Genomic DNA, 21,646 nt, shown 5'->3' on the forward strand with positions numbered 1-21,646 from the left:
GGATTACAGGCGTGAGCCACCGCGCCCTGCCTAGATTTTTTTTAAATGCTGACTTCCTTTACCATCTGACTGAAAGAAGAAAATATTAAAAGGATGTTATTTCATCAGGACAGAGAATAAAAAACGAGACGCCCCCCAACACACACACACACTTAAACATATTATGATGGAGAAATTTTCGGAGGGCAAGTCTGAGGACTGTGTAGCCACTCCAAGTCAAGTACCTTCTCCCCAGTCCAGTAAAATGACATTAGCAGCAAAAGCTCAGAGTACGTGAGTAATGCATAATTAACACATTTTGAAAATCATGTGGCTAAGACAAGTAGGTCTTTCCAAGCTCTTAATGTACAAAAAGATTTTACATATTCAGTGAAGAGAGGAGAGCAAAATAGGCTGGCTGAAGAAGAGATTTCAAAAAGGTGGGATAATTTTTTAAGTGAGAGGAAGGCAGGGGTCCTTGTCCCCAGGTCCTTGTATAAAATAGCAATTGGCTGCAGAGATAGGGAAAGCAAAGTGTTTTTGTCCTCTCCACCCAAGGTGGGACTAATGATACTATTCATAGTCCCGCACCGAGTAGGTACACTGGAGCAGGAGAGGACATCCTCAACAGCAGGTCACAGAACAAAAAGCAGGGAACAGAACCAATGGGAGAGGGTTGAGGGTTGGAGGGAGGGCGAGGTTGGTCAGGAAACCTGAAGTTATCAGAAAAACAAACTGGCCAGGTGCAGTAGCTCAGGCCGGGCACGGTGGCTCACGCCTATAATCCTAGCACTCTGGGAGGCCGGGGCAAGTGGATCACCTGAGGTCAGGAGTTCGAGACCAGCCTGGCCAACATAGTGAAACCCCGTCTTTACTAAAAATACAAAAAATTAGCCCAATGTGGTGGCATGCGTCTGTAATCCCAGCTACTCAGGAGGCTGAGGCAGGAGAATTGCTTGAACCCGGGAGGCAGAGGTTGCCTTGAGCCGAGATGGCACCACTGCACTTCAGCCTGGGGGACAGAGCAAGACTCCATCTCAAAAAAAAAAAAAAAAAAAAGACTATCTTAAAACACTGGACATCCCTTTCCCAATGGGTTCTTGTCACTTTACTAAGAGTGGCCTAGCTCCACAATCTTTCACTCTTTCTTTGCTATTGAAGAGGCTACAGGGGGCATTGCTCTGGATCATGTCAAAGATTCAGCATATCTTAAAACTGGGAGGAACCTTAGAAATCATTTGGTTCAGCCATTTTCATTTTGAGAGAAGTCCTCTGGCTCTCAATACATGACTACTTTCTTCTCTTCAAAGGTCCTTGGGCTCAATTGTTAGTTGTCAACTTTGTAGGACTATTCCCACTTCTAAAGTCTCTTCTGCAAACTCCATTTTCTCAGAGCTCTCTATGAGCTCCAGATTCTTAGAATTGTCCATGATTTCCCACAGGGAAGTCATAGTGGCCAAACGCCACAGTTTCCCAAACTTCTCAAGCTTTCACTTCATTGCTGGAAAGTGGAAGGTTGGTTGGATCATTGTGAATTTGAGAATTCCTGGAGAACTTCTGAGAACCACCTGTCCCAGTCCAATGGTTCATGTTGAAAGCATCAGTGACTGTTTCTTCAGCCTTCCAGCTGCAGCCTTTAGACTCTTACTCTCCCACTCCTCCATATTCCTGTGATCCTTTAAACCCTTTGTTTCCTGCAATACATACAATGGCCCAGTTTTCCTGACCAAACTCTGCCTTTCTGTAAAGTTTGTCTGTAGCAGGAGGTGTCCAAACTCTCCCACTGAAGATTGAAAACCAAGATTGCTATTCCAAAGCAGGGGTTGTGCAAGTGATAACTTCCAGAGTGTGGGGTGCAGTAGTGCCTGGCATAGGAATCACAACACACTGTACCAAGGGACGCCCAGAGGGAAAGACGTAGACTCACCATGCCTCTTTTGATTGCAAGTATCAGAAACTCCTTGGAGCAAAAAATATATAGGAGAGGTATTATAAGGACACCTAGGTGTCTCCTGGAGTCTAAGGAAGTGTTAGACAATCAAACTTCAGGAAGGGCAGAGAACAGGGCTTGAGGAAAATGGGGAACTCATGAATTCCTCTCTCCCCATCTCTAGGTTTTGTTTCTCTCTGCATTTCTGCCTTGTTCTTCTCTTTCACTGCTGAAAGGTTTTCTCCGAATCCCAAGCCTAATGAAATGAAGATTCTGGATTAGTTTATGCAGAAGAAGCAAGTAGAGATAGAAAGAGGGCAATTTTTTTGCACCAAACCTCTACTGGGGTCAAGCTCACAAAAACGTAAATGTAGTGCGTGCACATAGAAGCCAGAGCCTCCGCCTGGAAAGAGGGCATGACTGGGGCCCTGGTTAAAAGAGAAGTCTGAGCTGGTGCAGAATCAAATTACAAGAGATGCCAGGGGTTCACTGCGGAAGTGATGGTTTCACTTTTCATGGACAATGGTTCTTCATATCTATATGGAGTAACAAACCCAGGAAATATAAGGCACGTGCACCACTTGAATTCCATTTCCTGCTACTAAAGGAATGCTGAGTTGAGGCAACTGCCAAACAGCTCAATAGAGAAAGAATGTCAGTGAAAATAGAACAAATGAAAAGGAAATTTAAAAAAAAGGAAAAGGCACTCCAAATGAAGGTGCAGACAAAGATTCTACAACACATGAAAAAATCTCATGCTAAGGCAAAAACATGCAACAAAATAAAAATTTTGATATGAACTCAATACATGTAAAGTCAATGTTATGAGACAGAAAAAGACTTGAAAATAATTATGTTTGGGATGCTCCAGGAGATCAGTGAAGACAACACATTTATTAAAAAGAGGGCAGGACTGTGGAAAGCATTTGGAGCTTTCTCAAACAACTTAGAACTACCATTCAACCCAGCAATCCCATTACTGGGTATATATCCAAAAGAAAATAGATCGTTCTACCAAAAAGACACCTGCACTCATACGTTCATTGCAGCATTACTCACAATAGCAAAGACATGGAATCAACCTACATGCCCCTCACTGGTGGTTTAGATAAAACGTGGGCTGGGCACTGTGGCTCAAGCCTGTAATCCCAGCACTTTGGGAGGCCGAGGAGGGCAGATCACCTGAGGTCAAGAGTTCAAGACCAGCCTGGCCAATATGCCAAAACCCCCGTCTCTACTAAAAATACAATATTTAGCCAGGTGTGGTGGTGGGTGCCTGTAATCCCAGCTACTTGGGAGGCTAAGGCAGGAGAATCGCTTGAACCCTGGTGGCAGAAGTTGTAGTGAGCTGAGATTGGGCCAGTGTACTCCAGCCTGGGCAACAGAGTGAGACTCCACCAAAAAAGAAAGAAAGAAAGAAAGAGAGAAAGAGGAAGGAAGGAAGGAAGGAAGGAAGGAAGGAAGGAAGGAAGGAAAGAAATGTGGTACACATATACCATGGAATGCTATGCAGCCATAAAAAGGAACAAGATCATGTCCTTTGCAGCAATATGGATGCAGCTGGAGGCCATAAACCTAAGCAAATTAACACAGAAACAGAAAACCAAATACTGCATGCTCTCACCTATAATTGGGAGCTAAACATCAGGTACTCATGGACATAAAGATGGAAACAATAGATACTGGGGACTACTAGAGTGAGGAGCGAGGCAAGGGGCAAGGGTTGAAAGACTAACTATTGAGTATTATGCTCACTTTTCTAGGTGATGGGATCTTTACTCCAAACCTCAGCATCACACACTATACCCAGGTAACAAACCTGTACTTGTACCCCCTGAATCTAAAATAAAAGTTGAAATTATTTAAAAAAAAAAAAAAAAAAAAGAGGGCCAGGAGTGGTGGCTAATGCCTATAATCCCAGCACTTTGGGAGGCCAAGGCAGGTGGATCACGAGGTCAGGAGTTCGAGACCAGCCTGACCAACATGGTGAAACCGTGTTTCTACCAAAAATAAAAAATTTAAAAAATAAAAAATAATAATAAAAAAAAAAGAATTAGCCGGGCATGGTGGCGCATGCCTGTAATCCCAGCTACTCAGGAGGCTGAGGCAGGAGAATCACTTGAACCCGGGAGGCAGAGGTTGCAGTGAGCTGAGATTGATCGCACCACTGCATTGCAGCCTGGGTGACAGAGCCAGACTCCGTCTCAAAAAAAAAAAAAAAAGAGGAAGAAGAAGGCAGGGCTCCTTCCCCTCTCATTGGGTTTCTTCCCTGCCCCCCAGGCTTCTAACAACAGCCCCCAGCCCTTCTGAGCCACCCAACACCCATGGACCTCACCCCCCTCTCCCTTAAGGCCATTAGTCCCACACAGTGAGCCCAGAGCTATTTCTTTGCCTTTGGGGGCTCTGCTTGAGGAGCAGGAGGCCAGATCCCCTCTTCTCTCCTCTGGGTGCTGGGCTCAGTGAGTACACTCCACTGTGCTCCCGATCCTGCTCTTGTCTGCCAGATGCCATTTTGCAGAAGGTCTATTCTGCTGTTTTGACAGCTTTTTAAAAGAAGTTGGCCAGGCACGGTAGCTCACGCCTGTAATCGCAACACTTTGGGAGGCTGAGGCGGAAGGTTGCTTGAGCTCAGGAGCCTAAGACCAGCATGGGCAACATAGCAAGACCTTGTCTCTACTGAAAATGTTTTTAAAAATTATCCAGGCATGGTGGTGCACACCTGTAGTCCCAGCTAATCTGGAGGCTGAGGCAGGAGGATCACTTGAGCCCAGGAGGTCAAGGCTGCAGTGAGCTGTGATTGCACCACTGCACTCCAGCCTGAGTGACAGAGTGAGACCTTGTCTCTAAATAAATAAATAAATGAAGTTAATAGGCTTTCTTTTATAGAGCAGTTTTAGGTTTACAGAAAACGTTGATCAGAAAATATAAAAAGTTCCCAAATGCCTCCTCTCCCAACTATCACCATCCCCCTACCAGAGTGGTACATTTGTTACTATTGATGAACCTCCATTGACACATCATCATCACCCAAAGTCCATAATGTACATTAGGGTTCACTCTTGGTGTTGTATATCCTATGGGCTTGGACAAATGTATGTCACTTATACATTCCAATCATACAGAATATTTCTGCTGTACTAAAAATCCTCTGCACTCTGCCTGTTTCCTCCCTTTGTCCCCACTAACCCCTGGCAACCACGTATCTTTTTACTGTCTCTATAGTTTTGCCTTTTCCAGAAGGTCATATAGTTGGAATCACACAGGAAGTAGCCTTTTCAGATTGGGTTCTTTCACTTAGCAATAAGCATTTAGGGTTCCTCCATGTTTTTTCTTGGCTTGATAGCTCATTTCATTTTAGCACTAATAATATTCCATTGTCTGGATGTGCCACAGTTTATTTACCCATGCAGCCATTGAAAGAGATCTTGGGTGCTTCCATGTTTTGGCAATTATGAATAAAACAGCTATAGACATTTGTGTGCAGGTTTGTGTGTTATATGTAAATATTCAACTCATTTGGGTAAATAGGAACGTGATTGCTAGATCGTATATTAAGGGTGTGATTAGTTTTGTAAAAACCTGCCAAACTGTCTTCTAAAGTGACTGCACCATTTTACATCCTCATCAGCAATGAATTAGAGTTTCTGTTGCTCCAAATCTTCACCAGCATTTGGTGTTATCAGTATTTTGGATTTTGGGTCATTCTAATAGGTGTGTGGTGGCATCTCATTGTTGTTTTAATTTGCAGTTTCTTAATAACATATGATGTGGAGCATCTCTTCCAATGCTTATTTGCCATCTGTACATCTCCTTTAGTGAGGTGTCCTTTGCCTATTTTGAATACTCTTTTATAACTACTGGTTTTCGAAAAACTGGATCTCTGAGTTCTTTCATGGCATTAACTACAAGCCACCCCAGTGTTCCCTGAAATGTTTCACAGACCTTGGGTTAGGATTTTCCCTCTCTTTCCTGGCTCTCACAGGAGCTTTTTGATCTGTGGATGTGGAGTGTGCAATTGCACAGGCTACCACTGGTAGGCTTGCTTCAGGGCCCACTTGCTAACTAGAGCTACAGCCCATGCATCTTGGCCCATCCTGCCGATGAAGGGACATTTGCAGCCACAGTGCAATAGTACTTGTGACAAAGAAGCAATACAGTGGCAACTGCCAAGGCTTGTTTGTAGTAATGTCAAAATCTCACAGGACACAATTCACCTCTCTCCCAGGCCTTTTGAATCCCACATTTAAAAATATATATATATATATACACACATATATGTATACATATATATACATGTATATATATACACACATATATATACATGTATATATATACACACACATATATATACATATATATATATATATATACACACACATATATATACATATATATATATATCCAGAGAAGAGGAGGTTGGGTGAGCAGAACAGCACCGAGTCTCTAAATCAGCTGCAGCAATGGGTCAGCTTATACTCACCCTCTGGCCCAGATGGCAAGTGCTGCCATAGTTCTACCCAGAGCTGCTGAAGAATGCACAGGAAAAAGCAGGAAGTCTTCAACCTGGAAACAGGGTCAAAAGGATCATAAATAAGATGAAATAGGCCAGGCACAGTGGCTCACACCTGTAATCCCAGCACTTTGGAAAGCCAAGGCAGAAGGATCGCTTGAGCCCAGGAGTTCGAGACCACCCTGGACAACACAGGAAGACCCCGTCTCTACAAAAATAAAAATTTAAAAATTAGCCAGGCATAGTGATGTGTGCCTGTAGTCCCTGCCACTTGGGAGGCTTAGGTAGGAGGATCACTTGAGTTCAGGAGTTCGAGGCTGCAGTGAGCTATGATAGCACCACTGCACCCTAGCCTAGGTAACAGAACGAGACCCTTTCTCAAAAAACAAAACAAAACAAGACAGAATACAGGGCTTGATCAGTATGAGCGATGGCTATGATTAATCTGATTTATTCACTGACTGATTTGGACTTGAGGCATATCATAAGCTTATTCCTGCTTCTCTGACCACAAAGTATGGAGGATATTACAATAAGTTGAGAACCCTGCAGTTACGACAAACACCAGAATCTGATGATGACTTCAATATAGAAAAATCAGCAAAAAAGTAGAAGGTGAGGAAAGGTGGTGAGAAGATAAAGAAGAAAGATGACACTTTCAACAAGGAGATGAAATGAACAAAGCCCAGGTTTTCCAAAGCTGACTTTACAGACTTCAGTGCTGGTACAGAGAAGAAGAAAGAATGTTCTTGGGGCTTTAAGGAATCAAGAGGTTTGAGAAATTTCAGAAAGAAATAGGCCCAGGAAAAATGGGGACAAGGAACAGAAGCCTGTGGGAATTGGGAGCACCTCCCACCCCTTGCTCTTAACCTTCCGCTCTGCTTCTGACAGTAACTTGCTTCAGGCGGCCACTGCCATGGTCTCTCTGACAGATTTGGACTTGAAGCAGCTGCTCAGTGAGTCTCCAGAAGGAAGAGCCTTCTGTGATATGGATGATGAAAGAGATTCCCTTAGGGTGGGATTGGCCTAGGAATTCGGAGTTCTCTTCCCTCCCAGAAGGCCTGCCAGTGCCCCTGAAGAAGGTCATTAAGGAGCCGGTTCAGGCTGCCAGAGCTGCTGAGAGAGAGAGCAAAGGGAAGTCCTTCACCCAGGATACAGGTGGCATCCTATTGGACAAGGAGATGCAGATATGGAAGCTGAGTAGCCAGATTTGCTGTGAGGTGCATGGCCAGCCAGATATCTCGCTCCATGCCTGCCCTGCAGCGAGGACACCCTGGTCAAACTTGCTCAATACCTTCATCTCTATGAACTGTCGAGTGCATCTGAAGGAGCCTCTAGAGAAACTCGAAGAAGCCACTGGCAGGGCAATGCCAGAGCAGATGGCCACGCACCAGGATGAATGCCAGGCATAGACACATGCAAAGATTGCAAAGATGCTGGAAGAGGAGAAGGACAAGGAATAGAGAGAACAGGTTTTTTGTTTGTTTGTTTGTTCCTGGTAAGGAAGAAGAAATGAAGAGCAGGGCCTGGAAGAAATTCCAGTGGGGTGATGAAATCAAGGAGGTGCTCTGGCTGGGGGTGAAGATGAACCTGGAGGGCTTGATCCAGAAGGAAACAAGACCGGTGTGGAGAGGACTGCAAGAAAGCTTGCCTGGATGACAGAATGCAAACTCTCTGACCTCAAAGCTTGGTGCAGCCCAGGTTTCTGTGTAAGGAGAGCAGACCACAGCATAAGTCCTTGACATCAATACTGAACAAGAAGAAAGTAATGGCACATTCTAAAGTCAAGGTGAAGAAATCATAGACTGAGACGGCTAAAAAGGTCCTCATGCCTTCAGCCCACATTGCCAGCCTCATTGTTTGGCCTTCAGAACATCAGGGAGGTCTGCACACTGGGCCTCAAACAGGATGCTCTCATGCAAGGCATTGGTCAGGAGTGTTGCCAATCCTGCTTTTCTCAACCTGGAAGACTCATTAAATAAAGACTTTAATTATTACTTCATCCACTTGTTCAAAGCTGCGTCCAAGGAACTGGCTCTGTTGACTATCAGAGCAAGTGGGAACTCTGTACTCACACCCCTAGACCAAGCTTGTCCAATCGGCGGCCCATGGGCCGCATGCACCCAAGGATGGCTTTGAATACAGCCCAATACAAATTCATAAACTTTTTAAAAACATGATGAGACTTTTTTGCGATTTTTTTTTTTAAGCTCATCAGCTATCATTAGTGTTAATGTATTTTATGGGTGGCCCAAGACAATTTTTCTTCTTCCAAAGTATCCCAGGGAAGGCAAAAGATTGGACACCCCTTTTCTAGACCCTTGGAAGCACCTGCTATGGACTGAATGTTTGTGTCCCCACCCCAAAATTCATACGTTGAAATCCTAATCCCCAGTATGATAGTATTAGGAGGTGGGGCCTTTGGGAGATGATCAGGTCAGGAGGGTGGAGCCCTCATGAATGGGATTAATGCCCTTGTAAGTAAGGCCCAGCCGGGTGTGGTAGTGCATGCCTGTAGTCTGAGCTACTTGGGAGGCTGAAGTGGGAAGATGGCTTGAGCCCAGAAGTTTGAGACCACCCTGGGCAACATAGTGAGACCCTGTCTGAAAGAAAGAAAGGAAAGAAAGAAAAGAAAAGAAAGAAAGCAAAGAAAGAAAGGAAGAAAGAAAGAGAGAGAGAGGAAGGAAGGAAGGAAGGAAGGAAGGAAGGATGGATGCGGTGGCTCACGTCTGTCATCCCAGCACATTGGGAGGCTGAAGCAGGTGGATCACTTGAGGTCAGGAGTTTAAGACCAGCCTGGCCAACATGGTGAAACCCCATCTCTACTAAAAAAATAAAATAAAAATTAAAAAAAAAATTAGCAGGGTATGGCGGTGCATGCCTGTACTCCCAGCTACTCAGGAGGCTGAGGCAGGAGAATTGCTTGAACCCGGGAGGCGGAGGTTGCAGTGAGCTGAGATGATGCCCCTGCACTCCAGCCTGGGTGACAGAGGGAAACTCCTTCTAAAAAAAGAGAAAATAAAGAAGAAAGAAAAGAAAAGGAAGGAAGGAAGGAAGGGAGGGAGGAAGGGAGGAAGGGAGGGAGGGAGAAAGGAAGGAGCCCAAGAGAGAACTCTCTTGCTCCTTCCCTCATGTGAGGACACAGCAAGAAGTTGGCCATCTGGAACCCTGAAGTGGACCCTCCCCAGAACGTGACCATGCCAGCACCCTGATCCTGGACTTCCAGCCTCCAGAACTTTGAGAAATAAATTCCTGTTGTTTGTAAGCCACCCAACTTATGGGATTTTGTTGTAGCAGCCCAAATGGACTAAGATGGTTGTGTTCGGCCATTCTCGCATTGCTATAAAGAAATACCTGAGGCTGGGTAATTCATTGAGAAAAGAGGTTTCATTGGCTCGTGCTTCTGCAGGCTTTTACAGGAAGCATACTGCCAGCATCTGCTTCTGGGGAGGCCTCCAGAATCTTCCAATCATGGCAGAAGACAAAGGGGGAGCAGGCGTATCACATGGCCAGGGTAGGAACTGCAGGGGTGGACGGGGGTTGGGGATGGGGTGCCACACACTTTTAAACAGCCAGATCTCGTGAGAACTCATATTGTGAGGACAACATTGCGTCATGAGGGATCCTCCCTCCTGACCCAAACACCTCCCACCCGGCCCCACCTCCAACATTGGGGATTAAATTTCAACATGAGATTTGGGTGAAACAAATATCCAAGCCATTCGATGGCACTTAAAGAAAAAGTCACAGGTCTTTCATGTATGAAAGTAAAAATGAAACTTTCTAAGGCCCAATTCCTTTGAGGTATCACCCTCTAGCTCTCCGTAACCACTCCCTTCAATTTCCTGGCTGAGTGGACAGTGGCACTGGCACAGCCCTCTGAGAAGAAAAACCCCAGGAGTTCTTCCTGGCTACAAAGAGCTCTCCTGCTGGGCTCCCCTCAGCAAAAGCTTTCCAGAGGAGCAACAGTCTAAATTGCAGCAACACAGTTTGCCACAGACATCTAATGAGGACCCAGAACCTGGACCCAAGTCAGTCTTTTATGAACGGTATGGACAGCACAAAAGCTTCACTCCCACTTTCCACTCAGCTCCATTTGGCAACAACCTCTCAGACCCCAAATCTTCCTCCTCTGAGTCTCAATATCCATTTCTCCAGGGCTTCAGGAGGCATTTGCAGCCCCCAGCAGCAGCTCTCTTAAGAACCCAGCCTCATCCTCCACTTCCCTGAGCCATATGGCCTAACAACATTCAGCCAAACTCTTCAGAGCCATCTTACACGTTTCCCTTTGCTGGCTCCCAACATAGGATTTCTTCTAGCAGCTACTCCTCCAGAGCACCACTTCCTCCTGGAAACTTGCTTCCAGGGATACAGCTTCCCTCCACCGGACAGTCTCTCAACTGTTTCCCAGAAACTGACCGTGGCGGTTCAAATGAAGAGTTCAGTGATGGCAGCCGGAGAGGAACAAAGTTACTGACCTCATCCTTGAAACCCACCATGGTTAGCAGCCCAATGCTTCCCAAAAAGAATTTGCCTGTCATGATGAAATCTTACTGTCTGGCCGGGCACAGTGGCTCACACATGTAGTCCCAACACTTTGGGAGTGGCAGCACTTTTGGGGGTGGGCAGATCGCTTGAGCCCAGGAGTTCGAGACCAGCCTAGGCAACATGGCAAAACCCCATCTCTACTAAAAATACAAAAATTAGCCAGGTAGAGTGGTGCACGCCTGTGGTCCTAGCTACTCAGGACGTGGAGAATCACTTGAGCCTGGGAGGTTGAGGCTGCAGTGAGCCATGATCATGCCACTGCACTCCAGCCTGGGTGACAGAGCTAGAACCTGTCTCAAAAAAAAAAAAAAAAAAAAAAAGAAAGAAAGAAAGAAAAGAAAAGAAATAAAGAAAGAAAGAATGAAAACTTGCTATCTTTAAAAAAAAAAAAAAGGCTGGGCATGATGGTTCATGCCTGTAATTCCAGCATTTTGGGAGGCCAAGGTGGGTGGATTATCTGAGTTCAGGAATTCAAGACCAGCCTAGCCAACATGGTGAAACCCCATCTCTACTAAAAATACAAAAATTGGCCGGGTGTTGTGGTGCACACCTGTAATCCCAGCTACTCAGGAGGCTGAGGCAGGAGAATAACTTGAACCCAGGAGGCAGAGGTTGCAGCGAGCCAAGATCGTGCCACTGCACTCCAGCCTGGGAGACAGAGCGAGACTCAGTTTCAAAAATTAATTAATTAATTAAATTAAAAATTAAATTTAACAAAGGAACTTGCTTACTTCCTTTGGGCTTCATAGCTAAATCACTGAACATCTGGTGGAGGGACAGATCTTAGGATGGACAGAGTTCTAGGTTCAGGGGATAGGACCATGTGTGTTTCTGAGTTCCAACACTGTGGTAAATCAGTTTGTAAACCTATATTTGAAATCCACCAGATATCTTGGCATTTGGTCAGAATACCTCATGGAGTCCCATAGGCCAAGGGCTCCTTCTGGTTACAAAAGGATTCATGGAATGGTCATGGTATCTGTCCCATCCTCACACTGTGTTTAACAGGACAGAAACCTGGACTAAAGACACAACTGAGAGACCTAGCCTTGTCTCTTTGAAAATACATTAGGAACACCTGATGCATACTCATCGTGGGGGGCCAATTTCTCCTCTGAACATGACAATGAAACTCTCTTAGAGAAAGGACTTTTATAGATTCATCAATTGCAAGACAATTGCGATAGGATTTTTAAAGGCACTTATTTGGGGCTCAGTTTTCAACATTACCATTAACTGCACTGGATAGAATGATACTGTTCATGGTATGTCATATTATAGGAAGACATAATTCCAATGCCTTTATGGTGGAAGAGAATTGGATAGCTAACATCCATTTCAGCACTTGAAACACTTCTCGAAGACCTTTTTAAAAAGATATGCCTGTTTTAGAGACAGAGAGAGTTTTATTTAGTTGGGCTTTTTACAGTTGCATTCTGTAAATCTGTGACATCCTGACTTGAAGGTCATCAGGGCCCAGAAAGCCAGCTTTCCAATCCAACCACAGTTCCAGTTTTGTTTTTCCAGAGTTCATACAGATGAACCCCAGAGCTCCAAAGCTCTCATTGGTCAAATCTTCATTTCTTTATGGGCAGACGTTACAAGCGGTTCCAAGTCACAGACAGACATGCCAGTTTGCTTCATTCTTAAAAAATCCCCTCGGCAGCACCGCAGCAACAGACCTCTATGAAGTGTCTGTCATGTAGAAATAGGCCTTGATGGCCGGGCGCGGTGGCTCATGCCTGTAATCCCAGTACTTTGGGAGGCCGAGGCGGGCAGATCACAAGGTCAGGAGTTCGAGACCAGCCTGGCTAATACAGTGAAGCTCCGTGTCTATAAATACAAAAAAAATTAGCCGGGTATGGTGGCATGTGCCTGTAGTTCCAGCTACCTGGGAGGCTGAGGCAGGAGAATGGCGTGAACCCGGGAGGCAGAGGTTACAGTGAGCCAAGATGGTGCCACTGTACTCCAGCCTGGGCAACAGAGCAAGACTCCCGTCTCAAAAAAAATGAAAAAAGAAACAGGCCTTGAAGTCCTTGGACGCTCCGTGCACTGGAGTATACATTAATTCAAAGTAATATGCAGCAAAGCTTGGAGGATGGATCGAGATGGACTAGAACAGATATTCCAGAGCTTCCAAGTCACCAAGTTTTTCGCTAAATGCTTCACAAGGGTTTCTAGAATTGTGCCTATGATATCTGTACCACAAGGTGTGTTTGAACTGTCTGCTCTAGCTAAGTTAATTCAAATATGTTAAGTGTAAACAGTATGTGGGTGAATTGTATAGTTATGTAATTTATGCAAATTCAGAATGTGATAGACTCTATAGAACAAATGACTCACTTTCTTCCACAAATAAATTGCAAGGGGAAAAAAGGGAAAGGAAACCTATAAACTAAAAGAAACTTAAGATTCATATTAACGAAGTACAATGTGCGAAGCTTGTTAGGATATTAATTTGAAGATATAAACTGGTTTTATTAATGAGCCAATGGGAAAAAAATGGAACATTTATTGGATATTGAAAATTCAAATTAATTTTTTAAGTGTGATAATGATATTGTGGTTCTGAAGGAATGAAGGAATAGAGAGAGAAGAAAAGCAAAGGAATTTGGACTTTGTCCTCAGTTCCCGGGAGGTAACCTCTAAACCTTTGAAATTTCCCAAGTGATAGGAGCGTCTTGGTTAGGCATGTGGACCCCTCAGACCCCACCTGATAGTTTAAGCTAATAGATGGCTCAGGTTGGAGGCTGGCCATGCCAGAAAGACCAACCACATAATTAGAAGGTTGGGGCTTTGAGCCACATGATATCAGCCTGCTCTGTGGGAGTAGAGTGTGGCTGGAGCTTGAGTTCAACCACATGGGTAATAATTCCACCAACTATCCCTACATAATGAACCTGGTAAAAACTCTGGACACCAAAACTTACGCAAGCTTCCTGGGTTGGCAATTTTCCGTGCATGTATTGCCAAATATCTATGCCAGAAGGCTAACACATCCCTGATGACACAGAAGCTTCATATTTGGAACCCTCCCAATCCAGGATTCTTCCCCATGTGTCTCTTATAATTTGCATTTTTTGCCTGTAATAAACATAGCTGTTAGTATATTGGGTTTTGGTGAATTCTATGAGTCTTTCTAGCAAATTATTAAAACTGAGGGTGGTTTTGGGACACCCCCCCAGGCCCCACCCCAACTTATAGTTGGTATCAGAAATCTTGGGCAGACTTGGCAGTGGAGGACTATGCCCTTAACCTTGAGTCTGGCTACTTCCAGGTAGAAAGAAAAGAGGTCCTGTCTTTGAATATACATATGGAAGCATTTACAGATGAACTAGTATGTCTTAGATCTGCTGCAAAATTACCTAGGGTGTGAGGAGAAGGGAGTTGGAACATAGACTGGCCATGTAGAATCACAGAAGATGGATGCTGGGAACATGAGAGTTTGTGAAACGATGAAACTATCGTCTCTACTTTTGTATGTGATTTAAATTTTCCAAAATGAAAATAACATAGTGATCCATGCATTAAAAATATGTATCACTACCCTCCACCGTGTGGTAGGCAGAATTCTAAGATGGCTTCCAAGATTCTAGGCCCATGGTATACACACATTTTCAGCCAATTATTCAGTCAAACACTAATCTAGGTGGTGCTGTGAAGGAGTTTTGCCGATGTGATTAAGATCCCTAATCACCTGGCCTTAAGATAGGGTGATTATCCTGGGTCAACTTGACCAAATTAGGTGAGCCCTTTAGAAAGCTGGCACTTTTCCTAGAGAAAAGACTCACAGAGAGATTTGAAGCATGAGAGGGATTCAACACAAGGCAGGTTCTTCATTGCTGGCTTTGAAGATGGAGGAGGCCACATGGAAGGGAATGTGGATAGCCTCTAGAAGCCAAGAGGAGCCTCTGGCTAACAGCTGGCGAGGAAACGGGGACTTTAGTCATACAGCTAAAAGAACCAAATCCTACCACAATCATGTTAGTTTGGAAGAGGACTTCCAGTCCCAGGTGGGCATGCAGACAGACAACAACTTGATTTCAATCTTATGAGCTCCTCAACAGAGAACTCAGCTATGTTGTTGTGCCAGCCTCCTGACCTATGGAAAAAGTGATCTGAAAAATGTATGCTGTCATAAGACGTAAAGTTTGTGTTAATTTCTTATGCAGCAATAGAGAACTGACACAATCAATAAAAATAAATTCCAATTTAAAAAACAAACTTTTACAAATTTTTGAACCAAATTTAGAAAAATGTATTTATGACTGTGGTGCAGGGAAAGATTTCTTTTCTTTTTTTTTTTTTTAAGGTTACACAATAATTTATTGAGAGCCTCCTCTCCCCGCCCTTGCAGTCTCTAGGTTACTTTTTCTGCTTATAGATTTTGCGCACCAGCCCCAGAAAGATGGCTGGGGTCAGGGGTGCTGCGTACTGTTCAATGAGACCCATAATGTGGCTGTAACTGTCTTCCTCATATTGCAAGAACACGGCCAGCAGATTCAGCTCCTCAGATATTGCCTTAACCTGGGCCACCTTCTTGGCCTCCTTCTGCCGGTAGTTCTCCTTCAGGATCTGGTACTATTCTGGAGTGGCCTGTTGCAGACACTGAACCACCAGCCAACCGCATTTGTTGTCCTGGATGTCAGTGCCAACTTTGCTGGTCACACTGGGGTCCCCAAAGAGGTCAAGGTAATCATCCTGAATCTGAAAGAACTCTCCCATCTCCAGCAGGATCTTCTTGCCATTAGCGTGCTCCTTGTCGCCATCAATTCCTGCCATGTACATGGCTGCAGCTACAGGAAGGTAGGAGTAGAAAGCTGCCTTGTACTTGACGATAGATTTGTATCTCTTTTCAGTGAATCTGCCAAGATCCACATTGCCCTGGGGGGCTGTGATGAGGTCCAGGGTCTGCCCAACCTCAGTCTGATAGGAACTCTGCAGGAAGAGCTCGATTAGGTCCAGGTAATAGGGCTGCTCCAGGCTGGGTGCGGTGGCTCACACCTGTAATCCCAGCACTTTGGAAGGCTGAGGTGGGTGGATCACCTGAGGTTGGGAGTTCAAGACCAGCCTGACCAACATGGAGAAACCCCGCCTCTACTAAAAATACAAAATTAGCCGGGTGTGGTGGCATATGCCTGTAATCCCAGCTACTCGGGAGGCTGAGGCAGGAGAATCACTTGAACCTGGGAGGCAGAGGTTGTGGTGAGCCAAGATTGCACCATTGCACTCCAGCCTGGGCAACAAGAGCGAAACTCTGTCTCAAAAAAAAAAAAAAAAGAAAAGAAAGAAAAAAAAGAAAAAATAGGGCTGCTCTGGGCAATAGAGCTTCAGCAGGTGGTAGATACATACTTCCAGAAGCATAGCATCATTGATGGCATCCAAACCCATGCCCGGCTTCTGATACCACCAGATCTGTCCCCGGCGGGAGACAGATGAATCCATGATGTCATCTGCCACCAGGAAGAAAGCTTGCAGCAGTTCCACACACCAGCCCACGGTCAGGGCCTGCTGGAGACTATCAGCATCCTGTTTCCTCGGCTCCACCAGCTCCCAGAATGCTACTAGCACCATCAAATCCTGGTGATACTTGCCTCCAATGGCATTGTACTCCAGGACCTCCTTGAGCCGGTCAACAGCATCTCCTGTCTCTGAGTGCCCCATCTCATCCTCACTCAGCACCCTAATGATCTGGGGGAAGTGCTGAACGAAATCCTGCTTTTCTTGGGCATAAACATCTGATTTCTGGTCTCCATTCATTCTGAGGGAGGAGCAAAGGGCTCTGTTCCTGGATGTGGGTTCCTGCTCGGTCAGGATTTCTTAAAATATAAAAGGCACAAACTCTAAAGGAAAAGGTCAATAAATTCAACTATACTAAACTTACATACTTCTGGACTATAAAATGCACCAAAAAATAAAGTGAAAAATAAATCTGTGGACTAGGAGATGCTATTTACAACACATAAAACTTAAAAAGAGTATTTTTAAGAAGCTCCTACAAATCAATGAGGGAAAAAGAAGCCAGCAGAATATGAATTGGTAACTCATAAAAAGGAAGCTTGAAAAGCCAACAACAAAAAGATGTCCAATATGACTATTCATCAGAGAAATGCAAATTAAAACAGTAATAAAATATCATTTTCCCCCATTGGGTGGACAAAAGCTAAAAATTCAGATAATACCACGTTTTGGCAAGGATGTAGGGTAACAGAAACTGTCATGTCCTGCTGATAGAAGTGTTAAATTATATAGGCACTTAGAGAGCAACGTGATAATATCTAGTAAAATTGAAGATGTGTATACCCTTTGACCCAGCAATTCTACTTATGAGAATATATTCTAGAGAAAATCTTATATGTAGGCTCAGGGAAACATATATACAAGTATCATTGCAACATTATTTGTAATTCAAAAAACTGCAAGCAACCTAAATGTTCATTGACAAGATAATGACATTAATTAAGTTTTCATTTTTATCAGTTCTCAAAATGCTCATTTAATCTTGACTGCCGACCCATCTAGAAATGATCTGGAAGTATGAACTGCTTATTACACCAGCTCTAAGAGTTACCTGCTATTCTCTGGATTGTTGTCATCCTCAGAAAAATGTTTTCACTGACTGTGATCTTCAAAGAAGGCCTCTGAGCCAACAGGGATCAAAAGTGCCCAATATATCTGGAAATCCACTTTTTCCTGAGTATGAAATGACTTGCTAAAGTGAGCTGGAAATTGCTGTGCTGAAAGAGAATATAGGTAATCCAAGGCATGCAAATGAATGCTTCTAAGCTACTGAGAAAGGAATCTTCTTTTCAAAGGTGCCCCCCCAGTCCACATGATAATTCATTTCATTTAATGAAACTGAGCATAGTGAAGCTTAGTGTCTAAAAGCCAATCTGTGGATTCCTCCAAACATGCTAGAATGAGACATCATACTCTGGAACACATTCAACTTTGGCCGGGCGCAGTGGCTCACGCCTGTAATCCCAGCACTTGAGGTCAGGAGTTAAAGACCAGCGCGGCCAACATTGCAAAACCCTGTCTCTACTAAAAAAAATACAAAAATTAGCCGGGTGTGGTGGTGGGTGCCTGTAATCCCAGCTACTCAGGAGGCTGAGGGAGGAGAATCGCTTGAACCCAGGAGGCAGAGGTTGCAGTGAGCCGAGATTGCACCATTGCACTCCAGCCTGGGAGACAAGAGTGAAACTAAACTACATCTCAAGAAAAAAAAAAAAAAAAACCAGAAACAAAGAAACAAAGAACACATCCAGCTTTTTAAATCACCTCCAAACTTTGCCATCTTCATTTTGGTTTTATTTACACCTTACTGTCTCAGATGGAAAATGTCTGAGTAAATTTGTCTGAATAATGGCTAGTAAAAGCATGAGATACCCTCAAGAAGCTGCTTACGTATGAATTTAACAAAATAAAGAAACTGGAGAAAGGATTCTTTTGTTGTTCTTTATCTCTTCCTGACAAACTTGTACTTTTAAAGGGATTTTCATGCCCATTCTAGATCCAATTTGTATTTTAATTACATTGGATGTTTATAAGAGAGTACACATTGGAAGCAGGTATACGTTATATGATTTATAATTGTTTTTCTTGGATACTATCTAATGCCTTCCATTATAATAATTGACTAAATAGAACTAGCCAAGATACATTTTTCCATTTTTGCTGAGATACAATGGAGTGATATTTTAAAATTCAAACAATATATTTTCCTAAAATACTCAAATTGCAGTAATGCATGAGATGCTACAAAATGTATATGAGTTTGATTAATCGTTTTATGAATAATCATCACATAATTACCCAGATTTATCACTTTAAATTAAATGAAAATTATTTGTTGCAAGTTTGTACAACTATGGAAGTGTTGACTTTTGTTCTCATTTGCTCAGTTTGAACCATGCCACATTGTGACATGCAAAGTCATTTTCTCTTTGTGCTAATTATCCAAAAGTGAATTAAAGGTGCTTTTCATTTACCTAGGTGTACAAAATCAAAAACTGAATTGCTAAGTCAAAGTACTGAGCAAAGGCTCTAGATTGCTTCCATTCCAACCCTAAGGAATTTTAACATGACGACCATTTTATCAAGCCAAGGAAGGCTTTCCTGCTTAATCACTAAGCTCAAGGAAATAGAGTGTCTAATTATAACAAAGTGATGAAAAATTAAAATAACAAATAAGATCCTTTATGTGATACCTGGGGGGAAATAGGCAATACCAACCATATCCTTAAGAAGTTAGTCAAGGAACAGGTGGGGCCACCCACAGTAGCCTCTCTTTCAGGGCCAGAGCCCTACTCCAACGCAGCTTTCGCTCTTCTTTCTCCATCATGTGTCCAAGATGTCGGCTGTCCCCTCCCCTCTGGCAGCCTCCACACAGGAGTCCACACCTATTTCTGTGCTCCTGAGATCATTCATTTGGGCCAAAGCATCAGAAACCACCTGGATTTTCTGAGATGGGTGTAGAAAGTGCTTACATCATGCCCCACAGAGCAAGCTCCATTTCTCTTACTATTTCTCTCTTTCAGGCCCCGCTTGCTCATTTTGCCACAAGAATGCCTCTTCCTGACCTCTCCTAGCAGGGCTCTGCCACCTCCCATCTTTTGCTTCTCCTGCTTTCTGCTGCCAGATCTTGCCCAGGCCTTAGTATCTCTGCTGATTCTTACATAAAGCCATTTAACCCTCCTACAAGTCCAAATTTGTCCCCCATTACTTGCATAGAAAACAAAGTATTCTCCTTGTGTGGGATCCATCCTTAGAGGGTCTTATGAGGAGTTACAAGCAGCAACAACTAAGAAAATGTTTTTTGTTGTCTCACATCTACCTACCTGCTCTGGCTACCTCACAGGAATCAGAGATAATGTAACCAGACTCAGGTTCAGCTGCTTGCTGCTTGAAAAGCCAGACACACAAGAAGCAAGGTTTCATGGAAGGAAAGCAGGTTTATTCAAGCACTAGCAGATTGGGAGATGGCCACATTCAAGTGTCAAAAAGCCAGCTCAAATTCTCAGGCTGGCTCAAGGGGTTTTAAGCAAAAGGTATGCATAGGCTGCAGGTCTGCTTGTCGTTTTCTGACGGCTAGCTTGAGTAATTGACCATCCAGAGGCCTGGTTAGCATCATCTCATTGGAGGTCAGGTTATGGATTAACTGTGCACCAATTCCTTCTTGGAAGGGGGAAAATTGCAACTACCAGTTCCACTTCATGCCTGGATTGTTTCAAGATTAGCCTTTGGAATTCTCAAGCAAACAGGTAATTGGGTATTTGTATAGCAAGAAACAAATGGAGAAAGGGGTTACTTTTAGAGTAAGCTAACAAACTGGTTATACTGGTTAAAATAATACATGTGAAAGACATTTTTTAGTTATAAAGCACTATATACTTTTTCTTGGTGATTATTTATTCCACTGCCCACATTTTACAGATGATACAACTGAAGCCCAAAGAGGTTAAATAACGTGCCCAAATGTTTAATGGTAAAGATTGACTTTAATCCTGGTCTCTAACCCACTGTCCTATAATTCCTTCCATTCATCTGAACTGCTTTGGGTAATTCACAGATTTCTGGAGGCTTTGCTTTCCCTTTCTCCACTAATTTGGGATTAAACGTGACCTTTCTCCTAGGGCTCTCTATCACATTCACACACCGGCATGCGGTCATTCACACAGATCTTATTGTTGAGGAAATGGAAGGAAAGGTACTATTTACTCTTCTACTAATTCATTCATTCAACAGATATTTTTTGAGCATCTATTTGGTTTCAGAAGCTGTTTTAAACTCTGGAGACATAGCAGTAATCAAAATAGACAGAAACCCAATGCCCTTGTGGAACTTCCATTCTAGTGGGATGATGAACAAATACATCACATATTTAACATGAAAGATGTTGGCAAATGCTAGGGAGAAAAAATAAGCAAGGGAAGGAGGATAGGGAGTGTCAGGGGAAAGAGGAAGGAGGTTGCAATTTTATTTTATTTATTTATTTTTTGAGATGGAGTTTCGCTCTTGTTGCCCAGGCTGGAGTGCAATGGCATGATCTCAGCTCACCGCAACCTCCGCCTCCCGGGTTCAAGCAATTCTTCTGCCTCAGCCTCCCAAGTAGCTGGGATTACAGGCATGTGCCACCACGCCTGGCTAATTTTGTATTTTTTTTTTATTATACTTTAAGTTCTAGGTACATGTGCACAACGTGCACGTTTGATACATAGGTATACATGTGCCATGTTGGTTTGGTACACCCATCAACTCATCATTTACATTAGGTATTTCTCCTAATGCTATCCCTCCCCCAGCCCCCGACCCCCCGATAGGCCCCAGTGTGTGATGTTCCCCACCCTGTGTCCAAGTGATCTCATTGTTCAATTCCCACCTATGAGTGAGAACATGCGTTGTTTGGTTTTCTGTCCTTGTGATAGTTTGCTGAGAATGATGGTTTCCAGCTTCATCCATGTCCCTGCAAAGGACATGAACTCATCCTTTCCATGGCTGCATAGTATTCCAGGTATATATGTGCCACATTTTCTTAATCCAGTCTATCATTGATGGACATTTGGGTAATTTTGTATTTTTAGTAGAGATGGGGTTTCTCCATGTTGGTCAGGCTGGTCTCGAACTCCTGATCTCAGGTGATCCGCCCACCTCGGCCTCACAAAGTGCTGGGAGCCACC

At 43.7% G+C, this 21,646-nt stretch overlaps 1 protein-coding gene and 1 pseudogene across 1 annotated transcript; both read right to left on the reverse strand.

Moving 5' to 3' along the window:
* Positions 1-15,332: 15,332 nt before the first annotated feature.
* Positions 15,333-15,965, reverse strand: LOC129393015 (farnesyl pyrophosphate synthase-like; annotated as a pseudogene).
* On the reverse strand, positions 15,965-16,794 carry LOC100990091 (farnesyl pyrophosphate synthase-like). The gene has a single exon (XM_055106494.2). It carries the CDS (start codon positions 16,725-16,727, stop codon positions 16,230-16,232), a length of 498 nt encoding a protein of 165 aa, XP_054962469.1. The 5' UTR covers positions 16,728-16,794; the 3' UTR covers positions 15,965-16,229.
* Between the last annotated feature and the right edge of the window lie 4,852 nt (positions 16,795-21,646).

Source organism: Pan paniscus, chromosome X, assembly GCF_029289425.2.
Source record: "Pan paniscus chromosome X, NHGRI_mPanPan1-v2.0_pri, whole genome shotgun sequence".
NCBI classification, from domain to species: domain Eukaryota; kingdom Metazoa; phylum Chordata; class Mammalia; order Primates; family Hominidae; genus Pan; species Pan paniscus.

Excerpts from the sequence above, each read along its gene's own strand:
- LOC100990091 (XM_055106494.2), bottom strand. The coding sequence starts at position 16,727 with ATGAATGGAGACCAGAAATCAGATGTTTATGCCCAAGAAAAGCAGGAT.